At 56.4% G+C, this 19,170-nt stretch overlaps 1 protein-coding gene across 1 annotated transcript in view; it reads left to right on the forward strand.

The window, feature by feature from the left end:
- NACC2 (NACC family member 2) overlaps positions 1-18,555 on the forward strand; it is a 76,421-nt gene extending 57,866 nt beyond the window's left edge. Inside the window, exons 3-6 of the mRNA XM_068985677.1 lie at positions 14,054-14,218; positions 16,391-16,496; positions 16,769-16,866; positions 18,050-18,555. Of these exons, the coding sequence (XP_068841778.1) occupies positions 14,054-14,218; positions 16,391-16,496; positions 16,769-16,866; positions 18,050-18,555 (875 nt within the window). The remainder of the gene's footprint in view (positions 1-14,053; positions 14,219-16,390; positions 16,497-16,768; positions 16,867-18,049) is intronic.
- Positions 18,556-19,170: the final 615 nt, after the last annotated feature.

The raw sequence follows: 19,170 nt of genomic DNA on the forward strand, positions 1-19,170 counted from the left end.
TGGATTTCATTGACCTTCCAGATTAGTCTAAGGTGAACCGCTGTCTGTAAGATTGGGTGCGTCCCTCCACTTATCTACATTTTTTTCCATTTTTCTTGGGAATATTTTGTAGTTTTTCAGCCCATCTTTCATTAGATTTATTCCTAGGAATTCATTTTTTTGGTCTTGATCCACTTGGAGTTTACGTTTCTCTCTCTCTGTCTTTTTTCATTATTTGTTACTCGTATCTAGAAACAAATTGGTTTTGTGTTTGTTTTTTTTTTTAATCTGGCCACCTAGCTAAATTCACTTATTTATTCTAACAGTTTGCTTGCAGATTCCTTTGGATTTTCTCTGTGTACAGTCATGTCATCTGCTGAAAATGGCCACTTTATTCATTTATTCCTGTTCTTCCCCTTTTAAATTTCTTTCTTGCCTGACTGTACTGGCCAGGGTTTCTCATTCATTCTTGTCTCCTTTCCAAACTCTGGAGAAGCTATCAATATTTCATCTTTAAGTAGGATATTTGCTCAAGGCTTTTGTGTGTATATGATACACTTTATCAGATGAAGAAAGTTTTCTTTCCTAGGTTGAGTTTTTTTTTTTTTTTTTTCATAAATAAGTATCCATTTGAACAAAAGCTTTTCCAGACTTCCCTGGTGGCTCAGTTATTGAGACTCTCTGCTTCCGCTACAGGGGATGCAGGTTCAATTCCTGGTCTAGGAACTAAGATCCCACATGCTGTGCAGCATGGCCAAAAAAAAAAAAGATTAAAAAAGCCTTTTCTTTAAATATTGAAATGGTCATATAGTTTTCCTCTTCTGCTTTGTTAATGTTATGACTTGCTTTTGAATATTAAAAGACCTTGTGTTCCTGGAATAAGTTAAACCTTGTGACGTAGAATCCTTTTTCATTACCCCTGGATTCAAGTGCCTAATATTTTTGCCCTTTTGAGAGAGGTTTTCCAGACCTGGAACACCCTCCTCAGTGTTCATCTGCTAGAAGGAGGCCTCAGGTAGGAGAGACAGGTGAGATGTCAGGTGTCTGCTGCTGCTGCTGCTAAGTCGCTTCAGTCATGTCCGACTCTGTGTGACCCCAGAGACGGCAGCCCACCAGGCTCCCCCATCCCTGGGATTCTCCAGGCAAGAACACTGGAGTGGGTTGCCATTTCCTTCTCCAAGGCATGAAAGAGAAAAGTGAAAGTGAAGTCGCTCAGTCATGTCCGACTCTTCCTGACCGCATGGACTGCAGCCCACCAGGCTCCTCTGTCCACGGGATTTTCCAGGCAAGAGGACTGGAGCGGGGTGTCTAGCGGTTGCTAAATCAAGAGAGCCACCCCTCTGCAGCCAGACTCTGCACGTGGAGCCCCTGGCTCTGTGGAGGGTGCCCGCTGCCCCTACAGTTGTCCCGTGCTCCAGCCTGGAGCACTGGGAATCCTGTTAAATGCATACCCCTTACCCACACACAGCACAAGAACTGTGGGTGCTGGTGTGTGTGTGTGTGTGTGTGTGTGTGTGTGCACGCTCAGTTGCTTCAGAGTCTGTGTGACCCCATGAACCATAGCCCTCCAGTCTCCTCCATCCATGGGATCCTCCAGGCAAGAATACTGGAGTAGGTTGCCATGCCCTCCTCCAGGGGCTGTTCCTGACCCAGGGATTGAACCCCTGTCTCTTGCATTGCAGGCAGATTCTTTTACCATCTGAGTCACCTGGGAAGCCCGGGTGCCAGTACAGGTTCCTCAAACCCCCCTCAGAGGAGGCGAGAGTTTGGACCCAGTGCCTGGATCGCCAGCCATGTGGGACAAGCCCATGCTTTTCAGATGGGCTCATATTTCCTTTAGGAGTTTTGTAACATATGGACAAGAGAAGAGGCCTTCTGATTTTCCTTTAAGGTCACGTTTTCCTTTTTGCTGGCAGAATTATCTGGCCTCATAAAATGAATTGAGAATCACCCCCACCCCTTTTATAAAATGACCTGGCAGAGTCTGTATAAGATTAGCTGACTTCCTTCTTAAATATTTGAAGTAATACACAGGTGAAGCCATGCAAGCCAGGAGGTTTTTGCAAGGTGGTGGTTTTCAGACTCGTGTTTATTAGGTCCCGGCTCAGATTTCTGTCTCTTCTTGCATCAGTGTTGGTTAAGTTACGTTTCTCTAGAAGCTTAAGGGCCTCATCTAATTTTCAAATTTATTGGCATGAATCTACTGCTAATATCCTCTTAACATCTTCCTAATGTTTGTGGAAGAAAGTGGCAAACTGCGACACAGACTGATCTGCCCCCTGGCCAGTGTAGCTACCGCCCCCACACAAAGGCTGCTGTTTATATTTTCAGAGAGAAGTTTAGAAGGAAAAAGGGGAAAACAGAAGGAAATGCAGCCGAAGGTAGCCCAAAAGACTGACCCTCTGACCCTTTACAGTAAAAGTCTGCCAACCTCTGTTCTGTAGACTCTGCTGGGTCATGTTCATAGAATGGTAGCATTTAATATTGTTAATTAGGGTCTTTTCACCTCATTATACTTCATTTAGGCTTGCTGGGGATTTTCCAACATATTAGTCATGAAAAAAAAAGTTACGTGAATCATTTTTTAAAAGTCTTTATTGAATGTGTTACAGTACTGCTGCCGTTTTACGCTTTGGTTTTTTGGCCCCAAGGCACGTGGGATCTTGTTCCTCAAGCAGGGATCAAACCTGTACTCCCTGCACTGGAAAGTGAAGTCTTAACCCCTGGATCTCTAGGAAAGTTCCAACATACTAGTCTTTTCAAAGAGCCACCTTTTGGCTTTTTCTCTCTTATGTATATGGTTGACCTTCAAACTGCATGGGTCCACTTATATATAGGTTCTTTGCAATAAATGCAGTCCTTGTAAATAAATATGCATTTCTTTTCTACACTATCTTTCCTTTTTTGATGTCTGGTACCATTGACATGTTAATACGTGCAGTGTTTCATGTCACATAGGACAGTATAAATGTAGGTACTGACAAATAGGTGATTCACCTCGGAAACAGCGTAAACGTAAGGACATCAGTAAATACAGCCCAGTGCTGTCAATGCATTCTCTTCCTTACGATTTTGTTAATAACGCTTACTTTTCTTCAGCTGAATTTAAGAATACAGTATAAATATATATAACATGCAAAATCTGTGTGAACTGACTAAGAGGTAAGGCTTCTGGTCAACAGTAAATTATTAGTAGTTAGGTTTTGGGGATACAAAAGTTTTACGTAGATTTTCAACTGTTCAGGGGGGTGGGTGCCCCAACCCTCACATTGTATAAGGGTCAACTGTGCTTTATATATATATAAAAACATATATAATTGTATATAAAATTTTAATTTATTATATATGTTTTTATATATTCAATTATTAATTTTAAATTAAATATATATATTTAATTTCAGTTTATTTCTACTTTCTCTGAGTTAACCTGCTATTCTTGCCCTAGTTTTTGTGGTCAGTTGATTTCTCAGCCTTTTCAAATATAAACACTCAAGGACTATCCATTTCCTGCTCATCATGGCTTCATTCTACTCAGCACATTTTGATATATTGTTATTTCCATTATTATTCAGTTAAAAATAATTCCCAGTGCTTTTGTTGCTTTTTGTTGTTTTTCCTTGACCCTTGGGTTATCCAAGGGTGTTACGTGGGTTTAAAATTTCAATCCTGTTTTGGATTTCTGGTCATCCTTTTGTGGTTATCTCTGATTTGTTATTCCCCGTGGTCTCAGAGCCTCCTCCAAGCACTCCATTGCGCTGGCATCTGCCGAGACTCACTCTGTACCCCGGAACATGTTCTCCACGCACCGGCAAAAACTGCATCGTTCAGCCTGATAAACTGCACCGAAAGTGACATCGAGTCTTGCATACGCTTTCTGATTCGCTGTTTTCTTCTTACATGGGTTGGCTCCCCAGAGGGGATGTCCGCGTCTCCAGGTATACAGTAGATGCGCCATTTCTCCTTTCAGCTCTGCCAGTTATTGTGAAGTTGTGATCTGGACCCCTGTTCTGTCTTACCACTGGCTTGTTTTATCTTCTTGGCGAGCTGGTCTTCTTGGAAATAGCCCGCAGCAGCAGGCGGGCCCCTTGCTTTGAAGTCTGCGTGGTCTCGCCTCGGCGCAGCTGCCCCGGGCCCTCCTCTTTGATGTTCACCTGCTGCATCTTGTCCCCGACCTTTTGCTTTCAGACTTTCTTTGGCCTTTTGTGTAAGGTTGTCTCCTGTTTTTTTTTTTGTTGTGGTGGTGGTTTGTTTGTTTTTTTACGTCGTCTTTAACAGTTCTTCATTGGAGTGTTTAGTCCAACTACATTTCATGAACTGCTGGTGTTTGGGGGTTTCATCTCCTTTTTTTCCCCTGATCTACTGTGGTTTCTCCATTTTCCCTCTTCCGTTCAGGCCACTCAAGCACTTTAATCTGCTTATTTGCTTTTCTGTGTCTGTTTTAAATTTGCCTACTGGTCTCTTTAGTGCTTCCCTGGTGGCTCAATGTAAAGAATCCGCCTGCCAATGCAGGAAACAGAACTATGATCCCTGGGTTGGAAAGATCCCCTGGAGAAGGAAATGACTGCCCACTCCAGTATTCTGCCTCCAGGATGCCAATGGACAGAGTCTAATGGGCTGCAGTCCACACATGCGCACTCAGTCGTGTCCAACTCTTTGCAACCCTGTGAACTGTAGCCTGCCAGGCTCCTCTGTCCATGGGATTCTCCAGGCAAGAATACTGGAGTGGGTTGCCATCTCCTCTTTCAAGGGACCTTCCCAACTTCTGGGATTCAACCCATAGCTCCTGCCACATGTCCAGCATTGGCAGGTGGGTTTTTTACCACTGAGCCACCTGGGAAATGCCATCACTTCATGGCAAATAGATGGGGAAACAATGGAAACAGTGACAGACTTTCTTTTCTTGGGCTCCAGAATCACTGCAGATGGTGACTGGAGCCATGAAATTAAAAGACTTCTCCTTGGAAGAAAAGCTGTAACCAACCTAGACAGCATATTAAAAGGCAGAGACAGTACTTTGTTGACAAAGGTCTGTCTGATCAAAGCTATGGTTTTTCCAGTGGTCATGTATGGATATGAGAGTTGGACCATAAAGAAATCTGAGCGCTGAAGAATGGGTGCTTTTGGACTGTAGTGTTGGAGAAAACTCTTGAGAGTCCCTTGGACTACAAGGAGATCAAACCAGTCAATCCTAGAGTAAATCAGTCCTGAATATTCATTGGAAGGACTGATGCTGAAGCTGAAGCTCCAATACTTTGGCCACCTGATGTGAAGAACTGACTCACTGGAAAAGACCCTGATGCTGGGAAAGATAGAGGGCAGAAGGAGACGACAGAGGATGAGATGGTTGGATGGCATCACCGACTCGATGGATCTGAGTTTGAGTAAGCTCCTGGAGTTGGTGATGGACAGGGAGGCCTGGCGTGCTGCAGTCCACCGTCAGACACAACTGAGCAACTGAACTGAGCTGAACATCTGGGAAGTCCTTAGAGATTAGCAGACAAACTGCAGCCCATGGGGTCACAGAGAGTGAGGCGCAACTTAGCACATAAACAACAGCTGGTCTCTTAAGGGTCGGAGGTCATCTTGACTCAGAGCCTTCCTTCAGGGACCGTCCCCTCTAGTGCTTGCCAAGACCTCCACGACTTTCGCCTCCTTTGTGGCCCCCTGTCATACTGGGTAGGGGTGAGAGTGTTTGCATGTTTTTAGCTGCACCCTTTGTCATTGCTGTTTTAAATACCTGTGTTTATACTTACCTGCACATTTATTTTTTCCACGTCTTCCTGTGTTACCCTCTGTCTGGGATCAGTTTTTTTTTTGTTGTTGTTGTTTTCTAATGTGGACCGTTTTTAAAAAGTCTTTATTGAATTTTTTACAACAGTGCTTCAGTTCTGTATTTTGGTTTTCTGACCGTGAGGCATGTGAGATCCTAGCTCCCCTGCCAGGGATTGAACCCCCGCTGCCTGCCCTGGAGGGTGAAGCCAACCACTGGACCCCTGGGGAAGTTCCAAGGGTCACTGTCTTTCACGTGACTTCATGTCTTTGATCAGTTTGAAATTCTCGGTCATGGTACCTCCCCACGTGCACCCACCCTCCTCCCGGGGCTCCCGGGACACGAGTGTTGTGCGTTCACCGCGTCCTGTGAATTCCACGTAACCTTTGTTCTGTTTCACGACTTTTCTATTCCTTTTTTCTTCTGCAGCTACCATCTGGATGTTTTGGATTGAGTTATTTTCCGGCTCACCAATCTTCTCATCTGCCCTGTTTAATTTACTCCTGAACCAATCATCTTTCTAGCATTAGATTCTTTTTACTGATTCTAGTTTTCTGGTGAAATTCTCCGTCTTGTCCATTCCTTGCACAAATGAAGAGAGATTATTTGAAGGACAGAATCTGCCTGTATTCTGTTACAGATCGCCTGTGGGTCTGATCAGATGTCTTTTTGTAGTTGGTGAGTTTTTTCTTAATCACTCGTTTTTGACTGCGCCGGGTCTTTGTCGCCGCTCACGGGCGTTCTCTAGTTGCAGTGGGGGCTTCTCAGGGGCTTCAGTAGTTGTGGCGCCACAGCGTGTGGGATTTCTCGGATCAGAGATTGAACCTGCGTCTCCTGCATTGGCAGGCGGGATCTTAACCACTGGACCACCATGAAGTCCCCCTGGTGATTTTTTATGGAATGCTTCACGATGTGTGAATACATTTTGGAAGCTCTAAGCAGAGCTGCTCCTCAGAGGATGTGGGACCTGTCTTTAGAGTCCTTCGCGAGAGACCCTCGGGTTTGTCAGGAAGTGATGTGACCTGCTGGAGCAAGTCAGGCGGGGCGCTCCTGGCCGCGCTGCTCGTGGGCCCTGGCTGCCCCCGGGTCTTGGTGAAGTCCTTGGTGTTTCCCCCGAGCACCGCCTCCTCTGCAGGCCCTCAGATCCGATGCTTGTCTAGCTCACACGTGGGACACCACATTCCCGACTTAAGTTGTTTTTCCGTTTCTTGGCAATAGCTTTTCTGCCTCTGGTCCTACACGTGTGCTACTTAGCGGTTGGCAGATACATCGAAGAGAACTTGGGAAGCTGTGTCCAGGTGCCGGCTCCTGGCCGGGACCCTGCAGGCTCTCGACCCCTCTGTCTGTCTGCTGGGCCCCTGCTGCTGGCCCCCTCCTTGGGCTTGCTGCTCCCAGCAGTTCCCCCCCACCCCACCCCGCGGGGCAGCCACTGTCCTCCGTCCGATTTGTAATGTTATGTCAGTTTCCAGTGCACAGCTGAGTGATTCATTGCACAACACACGGGTGTCTGTTCTTTTTCAAAAGCTTTTCCCACTTTGGCTCATTACAGAGCTCTGAGTGGAGTTCCCTCTCCTATGTGGTAGGTCCCTGTTGCTTATCTGCTTTGTATAGAGAACTGTGTATATGTTAATCCCAAGCGCCTGATGTATCCCTCCCCTCTGTAACCACAAGCTTGTGTTCTGTGTCTGTGAGTCCGTTTGTGTGGTTTTTTAAGATTCTGCGTGTGAATGATGTCATCTGATATCTGTCTTTGTCCGACTGACTTAGTGTGACCATCTCTACCAGGCAGCTTCCTCTGTGTCCTTCTTGGCCGTGCTGTGCGGCGTGCAGAATCTTAGTTCCCAGTCAGGGATAGGACCCGGGCCCCCAGCACTGGGAGCCGCTGGACCACTGGGGGAGTGCCTGTGCTGGCTCCCTTGAGGAGGGCAGAACGATCACGCAGTGGAAAGCCACCCACCCTCAGGGCCCCGCGCCTCCCACTCTGGTCCCCAGCAGCGTCCCCAGTCAGCCTGGCGTCCACGGGCGGGCAGCAGGCCTGCGAGCCTCTCTAGGTCAGCACTGGATGGAAGGATGGGGAACAGAAGAGGCACGCGGTCAGAGTGGCGGTGGGAGAAGCTGCTGGACTCTCTCGGGGTGGGGTGGGAGGCCAGATGGGACCGCTGGGGTCTCCCAGGGCCAGACTCGGACACAGGACGCAAAAAACAGCAAACGGAACCCAGGTCTGAGTGGGGCGGGCCAAGTAGGGTGTGGAGCTGCCCAGGGGGAGTGTCAGGCTTCCGAGCTGTCCCAGAGGGGCCAGTCGCCAGGCCAGGGACAGGCCTCTGCAACCCCCACGTCTTCCCAGCAGCCGAGCCCGGAACTTCCTGAGCACGGGGCCCCCGAGACCCACATGGGTCCCTTTGTGACCCCGCTTCCGGGGGTCTGCTGGCCAGGGTTTGCACATAGGTCCTCCCCAGCCTTGGCCTCGAATTTCTGTTTCCACCTTTATTTTTCTTTCTTTCTAGGCTCTTGCTACTTTTTTTTACCCCATGTGCCAAATTGCGCTGGTTCTTGGATGCATCCTCCCCCCGAAGTTTTAGATCCAAGAAACAAGATGCGTCTTACTGTCTGTGGTGCGTCACGGTTACGTAGGAGGCACGTAAAGGCAGGACGATGGCTGCGGATGCTCACCCATCCCTCCTGCCTGGGCCTGCATGTACCTGCAGGAAACCCACCTGCCCTGTTCCGAGGAGGCTGACAGGGGTGTCCAGCGCACGATGTCCATCACAGGTGTGGCCCTTTCAAAACTGCGGGTCTAGTTGGCACCGAGCTGGCAGCTGCAGGGACAAGCCAGATTGCCCACCTGTGGTGTGTTTGTCGTGAGTGGAAGCCACCTGGAGCTGAGCAGAGGGGGCTGGGTGGCCTCCTGGGCACCGGGTGGTGTGACCTGAGCGTCCACCACCCAGAAGAGCTCTGTCAACCAGCCTCCAGGGCCCCAGGGCTCACCCACGCTGCTCTGATGACCACCCCGACCCCACGGCCTGGCAGCCCCCTCCTCTGTTCACCCCGGTGCTGGCTGTGTCTTTGGCCGTGTCCTCCACGTGGACCCACCCTGGAGATAACCCTGGACACTGCTTCTCCGCTGGGCGCAGCAAGCCTGGGATCCGTCCAAACTGTGCACCAACCACTGGTACCTCGTGGCCCCATGGTGACCGTCGTGTGGACGGCTCCCCGGCTGCCCCTTCCCCTGATGCGGGATGTTGGGTGTTTCCAGTTGGCGTCTGTGGACAGAGCTGTGCGGGCATTACTGCACAGGCTTGCGCTCATCTCTCTCTCTTCTCCTGGGTAAACACCTGGAAGCGGAGTGCTGGCTCAGCACCGCACACGTCTAACTTTGTAGCAAATGGCCTCGTGGTTCCCCGCGGCCTGTGCCGTCTTGTTCCCGTGGACGGGCAGGCGGGTGGCGTGACTGTGCCAGGGGCCCTGGGTCCGCACTGGGTGCGCTGTGCTTGGGTCCTGCCAAGCTGTCCGAACCTCGAGGAGTGTTGTCTCCGCGTGGCTTTAATTTCCGTTTTTCTAAGGGCTCGTGATGAGCGTCTTTTCTTGCGCTGATTCTCTGTCTGTGTGCTCTCTGCTAACGTATCTGTTCAGCTCTTCTGCCCGTTTTTAAAGTGGGATTGTTCGCCCTGCTCCGGTTGAGTTTCCCTTGTCTTCCCTAGGGTTTTTCTCTGTCAGGCACGTGCTTTGCAGATCTTGCCTTGGTCATCTTTTGTAGACAACAAGTTTTGTTTCATTGTAATGGTGTTTAGTTTCTTATTTAACTTCTTTTAGTGATTGTGCTTTTGGGGTTCTGTCTAGGCTTTTAGCTAAACCCAAGATCGCAGATTTGTTGCTGAAAGTTCTATAGGTTTGTGTTTATGTTTAGGTCTGCAGCCCACTTGGGTTCAACTTCACACAAGGTGCTGGTTGGGCCTGTGGGCGTTCGGCTTGGCTTCGCCTGCGTGTGACTCGCGCGTGGCCCTTGTTGGGAGCCTGTCGCCTCCCCACCAGACCCCTGTGCACCGCTGTCACGGATTGGCTGAGCGCGCTCGCGTGGGTCTGGCTCCGGGCCACGCTGTGTCTGGCAGGCTTGGTCACCGCCAGCATCAGGTCGTGTAGGGCTGTGTTCTTTCCGTTTGGTTTTCAGTTGTATTTTTCTGTATCAGGAAGGACTAGGGGCTCAGTTTCTTATTCTACCATCTGAACAAATGGCATACACTTTTGTGGAGTGGGCATCACCTTCTCTGCCCCTTCCCCACCCCACCCCATCTCAACAAAGTCCCCAGTGGCGGGACCAGGGCAGCCTGGGCACCTGCCGGTGGTCACGGCGTTGGTGGGGCTCCGATGGTGACGCCCGGACGCACCCGTGCTTGGGGACGAGAACAGGGCCCCACTGAGCCTCCTGGACACGATGGCACCCTGGGGGCGGGCGCCTTGCTGTGTGTTGCCCCTGCAGAGGGCCCAGCACGTGCTTCAGGTTCCCTGCCCGTGACCCGCAGGAGGTGGAGGACGTTTGGGGCTGCGGGCAGCGTGATGCTCCCAGTTCCCTCCTTCCATTCATTCCTTTGAAACAGTGTCTTTATTGTGGTAGAGTGTACCTAAGAGGAGATTTACTGTTGGAACCACTTCTGAGTGCACAGAGCCACGTGCGTTCACGTGTGTGGCCATCGCCACCATCTTCTTCACAAGCCAAAGCTCTGTCCCCACTGGACACCCACCCCTTCCCCTCCCTCAGCCCCAGGGCCTCACACGAGTGCGTCATGCAGGCTGTGCCGTCCGTGTCACCTCGCTCGCGTGACGTCTCTCCCCTCTTTGGGTTTAGGCAGTGTCCTGGGCAGGTGGGCAGCAGAGTCTTGAGGGCACCGCAGGGACCCCTCTTCCCCCCGCAGGGTCCCCCGCCCACCCCATGGACACATTGGTGTTCTCTCCAGCCCCAAGGCCTCGATTCTGCTGCCCCTTTGCCCAGGTGAGCTTCTGTTCCAGATCATTCCATCGAGACCTTTATGGCCATGACTCACCCGCTCACCTCCCCGTGCAAGCGGCTACTGGCTTTCACATGCTTCCCACCGGATTTCACAGGGCTAAATATTTGGAGCCCATGACCCTAGAAAGCAGCATCATAAAGGGGTGGACTCGGGGCCACTGACACTGCAGGCAGCTGCCCGGGTCTTGGGGCAGCAGGAGGCCGGCAGGTCCCCCCACCCCAGTGCAGGGGGAGCCTGGGTGTGACCCCTGCGCACAGCCCACTGAGGCGCCTCCCACTGCTGTTGCCGTTAGGCACTGTATGACCCGCCAGAGGCCACCAGGGGTGCTCGAGGGGCCTCGCCACTGGGCCCCGGTGCACAGGCTCTCCTGGGTTCCTGGAGCCTCTCTGTGACTCGACACCCCCTCCCAGGACGGAGGCTGCTAGAGGCTCGGCTCTGACCCGGCAGAGGGTAGTTTAGGGCCAGGGGTGTGCGGAGCAGTCGGAGCACCTTTCCAGATGCGCCGCCGCTCAGGGGGGTATTTTTAGCTGGCGCAGTATCCGGCACGTGCCGGAGCAGAAATAGAAGAGGCTCTTTTGGTTGTTCTGGATCTGACAGCCTCTGGCTCTTAGGGAGCCGGGCTGGGTTGGTGGTGGGGAGCGTGTGGAGCACAAACAACTTCTGCTGTTTGGAGAAACATCGAGGCCGAGGGTTGTGGATGGGATTATTTCTGCTGGCGAGCGCTCTTTATGTAAATGCCGCGGCGCCAGCGCTGGCACTCTGCTCCGAGTCTGTGAGCGTAATCACAGCGGGCTGGGGTGGGGGGTGGCGGGCTGAGTAATTATGTTTTAAAATATCATCCGGGTTGTTTTTCCTGTGCTCCCCAAGCCCCTGGGTAATTCCAGGTTTGGAAGATTCTGACGGCTCTCTGCCGTTCTGCCCGACACACCGCCCCCCCACCCCCGCCCAGCATTCCCCAAACATGCCAGGTGGGAGATGCTGCCCGACCCCCAGAGTGGCCACCCTTCTGGCTTCTGCCCTGATCTGAGCTCCCGGGAGGCTCCCTCCTTCATCCTAGAGTTGGCCCCTTCCGGGCCGAAGGCACTGGGTACCATGCTCACCCTGTGCACGTTGTCAAGCGCCTCCCCAGGAAGGGCTGAGCTCTGTGGGGACACGGTAGAGGGGCCCCCGGGGGACCCTGCTGGAAATTGAGGGTGACTCCAGCGCGAGTGATCCCAGACCCTGGGTGAGGCAGCGAGAGCAGCAGGTGGGTCCCCAGCCCATCCTCAGGGATGGGACTGACCACCCTACCTTACCCCGTGGGACTCGCCCTGTGGTTGGCAGAATGCTGGTTCCCCAGGGCCTGGGTCGCCCTGACCCTTCGCCTACGAGAGCTTGGTGCAGAGATAACCTGGGGCTAATGCACGCTCGCCTGCTCCAGCTCTGGGGCTGCGACCCTTCCTTGCCACCACCCCTCCCAAAGCCCCTTTACAGCAGCCCCCGTGTGGCTTCCAGGTCCTTCTCCCAGCCCCACTTGGTCTCCCCCCTCCCCAGGCTCAGGTGTCCATGCTGAATTGCCCTGTGACCCCAAGGGGGTGTCACAGTACAGAGGGCAGGGGGCACTGGCCAGCCCAAGGGGCTGCCTCTGACCCTCTGGGAGTGGTTGTGGCACCTCCCCAACAGACTCCGCCCCTGAGCCCCTCCCTGGAGGAGAGCATCCAGCCAGGCCTCGGCCCCTAGTGTCCTTGACCCCCACCCCCCGGCTGTCCAAGTCCTGGTGGGTCTGACAAGCTGCGTCCTCCTGCCCTGCCCAGGACTCACCAAGGCTGCTGACGAGAGCCACTGCTCTCAGCAGGGAAGACCCACCCGGCGTCCATCAGAGCAGCCTGGGGCCCTATCCAACCTGCAGACATTGCCTGGGTGCCGGGTGGGTGAGGGGTTGGGCCCTGGGCTCCCCTGGCAGGCCGTGCTGCGCGGCCAGGTGTGTGGCGGCCTGCCCCAGAGCAGCTGGGCTTCTCACCCACACAGCTGCCGGGGCAGTGGCCCTCCCGGGAGTGACCGGGTGCGCCCGTGTGCACAGACGAGGCAGGCACTGGCCCTGCCCTGTCTGGCCGGGGCAGCAGGGTGAAGAGGGTAGGCTGATGTCCGATTGCAAGCGTGAGCCGGGGTGAAGGTGCCAGTCTGCAGGTCTGGGTGGAGGCTTGCTGGGTACGGGCCTCTCGCTGATCCTGCTGAGAGGCCTGGGCCTGCATTGCTGCGCGGGGGAATTGGTGCCAGGCAGGAAAATGGGGCAGGAGCATCGCAGAGAAGGGGGACATGGGGGAGAGGGGGACGGGCAGGGGGCAAGAACTGGGGGCCTGCTTGAAGGGTGCTGGGGCATGGAGCCTGGCGAGGGGGGAGTCCTGTCCATAGTGGAGTCCTCCATGTGGGCTCTGCCCTCACCCTGCCTTCGCTGCTGGCTGGGCACTCCGGTGGGCAGGGGGCCGGCCCTCGGCTTCCCCCTCAGCCTCCCAACACCTGGTGAGGCACAGGGGTGTGCTGGGTGCCCACCAAGTGCCCGAAGGACCCGCCCCTCCATCCCAAGCACTAGAGGAAACCCCACCCAGGCCTCAAGAGACCCTGCAGGGGACGGGAGAGTAGGGGGGTGGTTGGGAGGCTGGCCTGGCATGGCGGCAGGGCGTGCTTGAGCTCAGGGTGGGGTTCAAGCAGGGGAGCATCGGGGGACCTCCCCCACGCCTGCCGCCCCATCACGGCTGCAGTTCTGGCACAACTGGGGGTCCCTGAGAACCCCCCGAGTGGTGATCTGTCAGGAACATTCCCTGAAGGCTCAGAGGCTTGGAGCCGGCTGTGGAGACACGGCGTCTGCCCTGCCTGGCTCTGCCACCCCTGGCTTCACTGCTGGATGGTACTGATGGAGCCACTCTTGGCCAGGAGCAGAGGGCGCAGTGCCCACTGGCAGAGGGGCTGTGTGGCATGGGGCTGCTGTGAGGAGCGGCTGGGTGGAGGGCTGACAGGACGAGGTCTGTCCCCTCCCCGAGCCTTCGCTCCCCCAGCAGAGGCGGCCGCTCCGCCTCTACTGGGCTGTCCCCCAAGGCCTAGCGGACATCCCCCTGCCCCGGAAGCCTCCTGGGCCGGACTGGGCATCCCCCCACCTGCTCTGTCTACTCTCTTGGGCTCTCCCGCGGGGGCAGCAGCTGGTTGGTGGGGAGGATGAGCGCAGAGCAGCCCTCACGCGGGCCTGGGTGGAGGAGGGCCGATCTCCCGGTCTGTGGCCCCAGGGCTCGGCCAGGACGCCCCTGACCGGGCGGTCCTGCGTCCACAGTGCAAGAGAAGCCGGAGCCGGTGCCGCTGGAGAGCCGCTCCTGCGTCCTGATCCGCCGCGACCTGGTGGCCCTGCCCGCCAGCCTCATCAGCCAGATCGGGTACCGCTGCCACCCCAAGCTCTACTCCGAGGGGGACCCTGGCGAGAAGCTGGAGCTTGTGGCAGGTGAGGCCCCGCCCCACCGCGTCTGTTGTGTGCAGAGCCCCTTCCCTTTTGTTTCTTCTTCGGAGCTGTGAACACTACTCATCACCAATCAGTCAAACAAGCAAACAAAAAGAACGTCTTAAATTTCCTCTTAATTTCCTTTTAGAAGACTGTGTCACGAAGAGGAGTTATTCAATTGAATTAATTTAGCATTTTAATTGAATCCCCTGGGCTGGTCGAGCTTCTGATTGGCAGGGGCCGCAATCATGACTGTGTTTTAATTTAGGTCGTGGCTAAAACCAAGTCCCGTACAGTTTGCCACCTCCACCCTCCCCAGCTCCCCTGAGCGTCCAGATGCCATGTTCAAGGGGCAGAGTCGCCAGCTTCCACGCAGCGGCTCCTAAATGGACTCGCTTCTTCTATAAAAACAAACAGCACAGTGGGGTCCAAAGCCCATTAGGGCTGGTGCCTGTTGGAAATATTTATCTTCTCAATGTTGGAATTCACTGGGCCTCACAGCTCCTTGTAGATTCCACCGCCCCCAGCCCCCCACCCCCGGCCAAGCCACAAGTCTTGTAGGATCTTAGTTTCCTGACTATGGAGCTCAGAGTCCTAACCAGTGGGTGGCCAGGGACATCCCTCCTTGCAGATGTTTAAGGCTGTCCAGCAGAGATGAGACTTCATGGGCCACTGGGCCCCCACTCCTGTCCAGCACCCTGCCTGCCGCTCCTGGGCAGCTTTGTGGGGCTTTTCTGCCCGAGACGTCCTTACTGCTCGAACCCCACCTCAGCAGGCCGCCTGGCCTTTTTAGCCGACAGGAGAGTCACCAGGAGGTGTTGGCTGGTCTGGACGGGCCTGGGTGGGGTGAGGGTGCCCCCGGCCATACCCCATGCGCCCTGCCCCCATGCCCATTGTTACCGTTCCAGCAAGGGCCCAGCTCCTGAGTTCCAGGACTGTCAGCATTGGACTGGGATGGATTCTGAGAGTGGGCAGGTTCCTCAGAGCCCTGGGGGTGGGCATGGTCCCCAGGGAGGCCTGTTTGGGCTGCGGAGGGGTGCGGGCCAGCCACCTTCCCTGGCTGTGTCCCACCCGAGCCCCACGCCTCCTGCTGGTCCCCCCTTTACAGATGTCCCCGCCGCGAGGCAGCTGTCCGGCCCATGTGGCTCAGGGTGACCCGTCTTGCTGTTGGGTTTGAGGCTCTGCAGGCCCTGGGGGTGGTGAGGCCCTTGGGGACACTTGCTGTGTCTTGGCCTGGGCGCCCACTGGAGGCCTGCATCCAGCATCAGCCACATGCTTCTTGGCCCCGTGGCTGCGGGCTTCCCTGGAGACCTGGCTTGTAGTGGGGACAAAGCGTGAAGCCAGGGAAGGCCCCCCCACCCCCTGAGCTGGTGTGTCACGTCTCCCCAGGGTGTCCTCGCGCCTTCCGCTCCACCCCCGCAGAAGGGAGTGCTGCCTTGTTCCTGCTTTTCACTTAAGGTGCTTCAGTGCGTGCTCTGTAAAAAGTCAGATCGTAGACAAAGGCCCGAGGAGGCCCTGGAGGCTCCCTGCACCCCGTGCCCCGAGCTTCCCTGCCCTTCTGCATTCTTCACACCTGCAGCTCCCAGCTGGGGACACTGCCTCTGGCCTAAGCTCCTTTCGCCTCGGGCAGCATCCGGGGTGAACCATCCGGGGTGAACCCGGGCTCCGGCAGCCCGAGCCTGCAGTCATCCCTGCCCTTCGTTGGCCGAGCCCTGGGCGGGCCCAGTCTGACCGGGCTCCGTGGGGCGAACAGCACTGCAGGGTGTGTGGTCCTGCCTCTGCGCTGGGCCGGAGGGAGGGTCAGTGCTGGGCCGGGGAGCCCCTCCCTGAGCTCCAAGATTGCACCTCCCACCCCTGCCCGCAGCTCTTTGATCGGGGAGCAACTGAGAGGTGAGACAGGGGTTTACCCAAACCCACACCCAGGGCCGTTCCCCTGAGGGCAGGAAGGCAGTTTGGGGACCGCCCCAGGGAAGCGAGTGACCAAGGCGGCCTCCTCCTGGAGACAGGGCCCCGAGGGAGCAGGGACAGCCTGGGGCACCCTGGGGTCCCCGAGCCTGGAGGGGGGTTGCTGTCAGTGTCGGGAAGGCCGCGCCCGCCCCCACCTGCCCCCTCAGCTGTGGCCTACAGCCCTGGGTCTGGGCTGAGGGCCTGTCTGTCTGTGCCCGCCGGCCGCAGGCTCTGGCGTCTACATCACGCGCGGGCAGCTGATGAACTGCCACCTGTGCGCGGGAGTGAAGCACAAGGTCCTCCTGCGCCGCCTCCTCGCCACCTTCTTCGACAGGTAGGCCCCACGGGCGGGCGCAGAAGCCTCATCCCCCTTGGCGCGGCTGTGCGGGCCTGCACCTTCCCAGCCCCACGCCAGTGTTAGCCCGGGGCCCGGGGAGGGCTTGCGGAGCACCCCCCACGTGAGGAAGCATGCTGGCTGATGTCACGGGGACACCCCAACCCCCGGGAAGACCAGCAGCAGGCCGTGGGTGGGGCGTGCAGGCAGGTGGGCGGGTGTCCCCTCCCGCTGCCGCCTCATTCTGCCTCCCCTGCCCACCCCTCCGCCAGGAACACGCTGGCCAACAGCTGTGGCACAGGCATCCGTTCGTCCACCAGCGACCCGAGCCGCAAGCCGCTGGACAGCCGCGTCCTGAACGCTGTGAAACGTAAGAGGAGGGCTGGGGGTCACTGGGGGAATGCTGGGGGGTGGGGCGCATCTCCAGGAGGCTCCAGACCCCTGGATCTCAGCCTGGAAAAGGCAGCTTCTCCCAGAGGGAGCTGGTCTTGGGGTCGACGGGGAGAAAAGAACAGCTCGCAGGAGCCCGGGCTCGAGGTGTGAACGTTCTTGGTAGGTTTCCAAGCGTGATGAATTCAGCTGCGAAACTATTTTAATATGTGAAATAGATCTAATTTTCCTTTTTGAACAAAACCCCTTATTTACATTTGGGGGTTATTTTGAGCCTTTGCCATCTGCTCGGCCTGCTTCTGCCTCCCGCTTCTGGGTGCGTGGGGGCGGAACCGGGTCCATCTTGGTGGCAGACCGCCGCCCCCCCCATCCCCGAAACCCGCTACCCACCCACTCACCCCTGCCCTGGGACAGGGAAGAAGCCACCCATGCTCGGCCCAGGCCAGACCAGCCGATCCCGTCTTCCAGAAACACCGTCTTAGTTTTCTTGCTTAAAAGAATCTCTCCCATGAGGCTAATTCTGTTTAGAGCAAAGAGGGGCCTTTGCAGCCCATAATTGCATCCCAGAGCTGCGGTGCTGGCAGGGCTCTGAGAAGGAGGCATGTGGGGTGGGGCTGGCCCGCCCCGCAGCGGGGCTCACAGTGGCGGCGGGCGGGGCGGGGGGCTCACTCTGGGGGACCCGCCTCCAAGTTCCCTGCTGTTTGTGGAGAGCTGGGTCTCCTGGCTTCTGGAGCAGTAAGGAGGAGAGGGCAGGTTGTTATTGTCAAACATGATATTGCTGAAAGCAGGCATGAGCCAGTCCCCTCATCACTCCTTGCCGGCCCTTCAGTCCATCTCGGGCCTAGAGAGACCCACCCCACCCCACCCCACCCCCAGAGGAGTGGGACGGGGCCTCCAGCAGGAAGAAGGGTGACCGACCGCTGGTCTTCAAACTGCCCCAGGAGAGGCCTGAGTGGCCACCTGGCCTCCTTTGCTGGAGGGACAGGGTGGAGGAGGATACGCCCCCTCCACTGGCCCCAGAGTGGCTGCTCCAGCCCAGAGCACCGCCCCCACCCCCAAGGCGGGTCTCAGGCCCACGGCCCCTGTGGAGGCGGAGGGTGGGGTCCTGGGATTCCTGCGGGTGGGTGGCCGCTCACGCCTGCCCCTACGCCGTGTCCTTGCAGTGTACTGTCAGAACTTCGCCCCCAGCTTCAAGGAGAGCGAGATGAACGTCATCGCCGCGGACATGTGTACCAACGCCCGCCGCGTGCGCAAGCGCTGGCTGCCCAAGATCAAGTCCATGCTGCCCGAGGGCGTGGAGATGTACCGCACGGTCATGGGTTCCTCGGCGGCCAGCGCGCCCCTGGACCCCGAGTTCCCGCCCGCCGCCGCGCAGGTGTTCGAGCAGCGCATCTACGCCGAGCGGCGGGGCGAGGCCGCCGCCATCGTGGCCCTGAGAACTGACGCCGTGAGCGTCGACCTGGCCGCCTCCGCCAACCCCGCCTTCGAGGCCGGCGAGGAGGCCGACGGGGCCGGCTCGGTCATCCAGGAGGTGGCCGCGCCCGAGCCGCTGCCCGCCGACGGCCAGAGCCCCCCGCAGCCCTTCGAGCAGGGCAGCGCCAGCAGCAGCCGGCCCGCCACGCCGGCCCCGGGGAGGAGACCGGAAGGCCCGTACGCAGGGCCCTTGTAGGGAGGAGCCCCAGGCGGACCGGCGCCCAGGCGGGTACGGAAGCTGCTTGCATGCGTTACTAATACAGACAAATGTGATCAAGCCACTTACCTACTGAACTGCTACTGTTGCCTGAAAAAAATGTGATTTTTATTCTGCTTGTATTTAAAATTTATGAAGGAAACAAATGCATTCGTTATACTGTAAAACGATTAGGCCACTGGCGACCTAGTTGCGAGAAAGGTCCCAGGGGCTCCTTTTTGATATTCGAGAGGTTAGTCTCCAAGTTGTAGCTCCCCCTCTCCTGCGTGGGGAGGGGGCGAGAGGCCTCCAGGCCCCGGTGCCTGGCTCTGCTGGCCTCCCACCCCCCCCCCGCCCCGCCCCTCGCTCCCCCTGCCCGGGATGAGGCCGGGGGCCTGTGGGGCGGGAACACGCGCTTTGGGGTCCTTGGTCCTCACCCCTGGGGACGGGGACCCACCCCCACCCCTCTGGGGCCACGGGCCAAGGCTGGGCCCCCAGGGGCCAAATCCTTGTTTTACCTTCTTCCTGAGACTCGGGGGTCAGGCCTGCCAGGTCCGCCGTGCGTATGGGGTGTGGGTGTGTGTGTGCAGAGCGTGTGTGTGTGTGAGCGTGTGC

The sequence above is a fragment of the Capricornis sumatraensis genome, chromosome 1 (assembly GCF_032405125.1).
Source record: "Capricornis sumatraensis isolate serow.1 chromosome 1, serow.2, whole genome shotgun sequence".
NCBI classification, from domain to species: Eukaryota; Metazoa; Chordata; class Mammalia; order Artiodactyla; family Bovidae; genus Capricornis; species Capricornis sumatraensis.